This window comes from Pundamilia nyererei, unplaced genomic scaffold, assembly GCF_000239375.1.
Source record: "Pundamilia nyererei isolate P.nyererei 1_Seehausen unplaced genomic scaffold, PunNye1.0 scaffold01146, whole genome shotgun sequence".
In the NCBI taxonomy this organism is placed as follows: domain Eukaryota; kingdom Metazoa; phylum Chordata; class Actinopteri; order Cichliformes; family Cichlidae; genus Pundamilia; species Pundamilia nyererei.
Window position 1 is genome coordinate 9777 of NW_005188547.1, and position 2877 is coordinate 12653.

Below are 2877 nucleotides of genomic sequence, written 5' to 3' on the forward strand. Positions count from 1 at the left end.
CAGGCCGAAGGTTCCGCACCACTCCTGCTGCTGCTCCTAATGAGGAATGTCTGACTTCATGTCCTCATTAATCACAGAGCTGATTGTTCAATGTTTAGTTGTTGCTGCTGAAATGTCGTCCCTATTTTCTGCTGATGGAATTCACTGCTGTGTTTTTGGCTGCTGTTTCCGTCCCCGAGCTAACTTCCTTACAGCGCTCGCCAAAAGTCATGATGTCATCAGTGCTTTATAGACGGTGGGAGCAGCATCCATATTTGATATCCGAGTAACACACTGCTTGGTTATGTGCAGTCATCATTCAAGATTCAAGATTCAAGAGCTTTATTGTCAATAAAGTAGTATACACAGTATACAGTGTACCGAAATGCTGTTTCACCCTACGCCCCCCCATGGTGCATTTATAAATATATAAAGGATATATCTCCAAGAGATATAAACTAGGAATTACAATTAAATAACATGCTAAATATTGGTAAAATTAAGGGATAAAAAAGGTACTAATTACTAACTATATAATTCTATACAATACTATAATAACTATACAATATTAACTGTACGAATTCAGAGTCCACTTCGAGATTCTGGTTCTGACTTATAGAGCTCTTCACGGTCAAGTTCCTTGAACTTCTACAGCCTTATGTTCCTAGCAGGTCTCTTAGGTCATGTGGCCAGGGTCTACTTGTCATTCATCATAAAAAGCTGAGAATAAACGGAGACAGAGCTTTTGCCACTGTGCCTCCCAGACTGTGGAACTCTCTCCCACTGAGCATAAGATCTCTGGACTCAGTAGCTTCTTTCAAAAAACAAATAAAAACACATCTTTTTAGAGCTGCATTTTGTTAACTGTTGTCTGTTTTTTTATGCTTTGTTATCCTTGTGTGAAGCACTTTGTGATCTTTTATCTAGAAAGGTGCTATATAAATAAAATTTTACTTACTTACTTACGATAAGCAAAGACAGGACAGAGACAATACAAAGTGGAATGTGTAGTAGGTATTGAATACCAGGTTCAAGTTATTGTCAGGATATTATCGACAAGACATGACAAAGACATGTGCAAAATGTGCAAATATAATATAATTTAGGTGTGTGTTCAGAACTATGTGACTGAGTATGCAAATAAGCATGTTGTTCCCAGATCCAGTTTGTAGTGGATTTGTGGAAGTTTTTGTTGTTTTTGAGTCTTTTGATGAGTATTGTAAGGTGTTTGTAAAGTTGCATGTGTATATCAGGCCTTTTGGGGTAGTGAGATGAGGGCTCTGACTGCTTGGGGAAAGAAACTCTTGCAGTGTCTGGTTATTACGGTTTTGATCCTGCGAAACAGTCTGCCAGATGGAAGGAGGGAGAACAGCGCATGTGAGGGGTGGAAAGTGTCCTTCACTATGCTGTTCGCACGTCGGATGATTTGTCTGTCATAGAGTTGGGAGATGGATGTGAGGGGGCCTCCAATGATCCTCTCTGCTGTCCTCACTATCCGCTGCAGAGACTTCTTTTCAGCGAGGGTGCAGTTCCTGTACCAGATAGTGATGTAGCAGCAGAGGACGCTCTCAATGGTTCCCCGGTAAAATGATGTGAATCATCAGTGAATGTGGGTCAAACAGAAACTTTCTGATTGGTTGCTGAGCTTAGTTATTGTCAGAGTTATATTGTTGGATTGTCATTTATGCTTAGAAACATATACTCATATATGCTTAGAGTTGTATAATCGATTGCATATTGATAGAATGTCTGATCCTTAGTAGTCTGCAAAGACTCTGTGTGCATTCCAGAGCACTCTGGCATACACACACATCCTAAGGTCATGAGAGAGGTCGTACCTTCTCTTTCTGATATATGGTATGGTAAACACATCTGTATTTCTTTAAGTATAAGTGCCTTTTGTTTAGATGAACTGCTGGACTCACAGGTGCCAGCAGATCATTCACAGGGTCACATCTTGACACACACATGTCATATGTTAATTAACTTATGCATATTAATGTAACCACAATAAAGAACAGTGCTATGGGGGAGCTGACTGACAGTCTGACGGGGTTCAAGTGGGAGGAACAATGCTTGACCTAGATCAGCCTCCCTCGTGCACGAGAATACACAAAGAGTTCTGCCTGGTGTCGTATGCTTTGCTAGATGCGATAGAATTGACTCTGATTGTTCCAGGAATAGGCCTGTGCCTAGACAGACCTATCAGTTACGTGTCTACTCTCACCTGTTTCTGTTTGCTCTCTCTTTGCTGTCTCCATCCTGCTCTCTCCTTTCTCTCCCTCTCTGCCTTTGTACCGTCACACAAGTTCAATGGAAACAGTGACGTTTACAAACCAATCAAAGACAAACTGATCCATGTCAGTTTATAACAATATTCAAAGTGAATAAGAGGAGCTGAAGCACAGATGTGAAGAGCAGATCTTCATCAGATTATGATGTCAATCTATTTTGTCATCATATACATTCAGTCTGTGTTTATAATGCAGATTTTCTGCTTTTATAATAACACATTTCATATTTTCTATAATCACAGACTGACTCAGTGTGGACTCTCAGTGACTCACTGTGAAGTTGTGGCCTCAGCTCTGAAGTCCAACCCCACCCATCTGACAGAACTGGACATGAGTGGAAACAAGCTGCAGGACTCAACAGTGAAGCTTCTGTGTGCCGGACTGGAGAGTCCAAACTGTCGACTGGAGACTTTGAGGTGAGTTCACTGACTGCAGCTGTTGTTGTTTTTCTGTATTTCAAAACTTTGATTGATGTTTGAAACTTTCTTTAGTTCTTAAGTGTTCGGGATGTGTCTGAAGACAAATGTGAAGAAGTTTGAGTGCTTTCAGAAATGTTGTGTCTTTCCAAAATGACTGAAAAACAGTTTTTCCTTTTGGCTCCAAA

The 2877-nt window shown here is 40.6% G+C and overlaps 1 protein-coding gene across 1 annotated transcript in view; it reads left to right on the top strand.

Annotated features, from left to right (window-relative positions):
- Positions 1–2689, top strand: part of LOC102206466 (ribonuclease inhibitor-like) — a gene marked incomplete at its 3' end in the record, with an annotated part of 5133 nt that extends 2444 nt beyond the window's left edge. Inside the window, exon 2 of the mRNA XM_013908093.1 lies at positions 2516–2689. Within this exon, the coding sequence (XP_013763547.1) occupies positions 2516–2689 (174 nt within the window). The remainder of the gene's footprint in view (positions 1–2515) is intronic.
- Between the last annotated feature and the right edge of the window lie 188 nt (positions 2690–2877).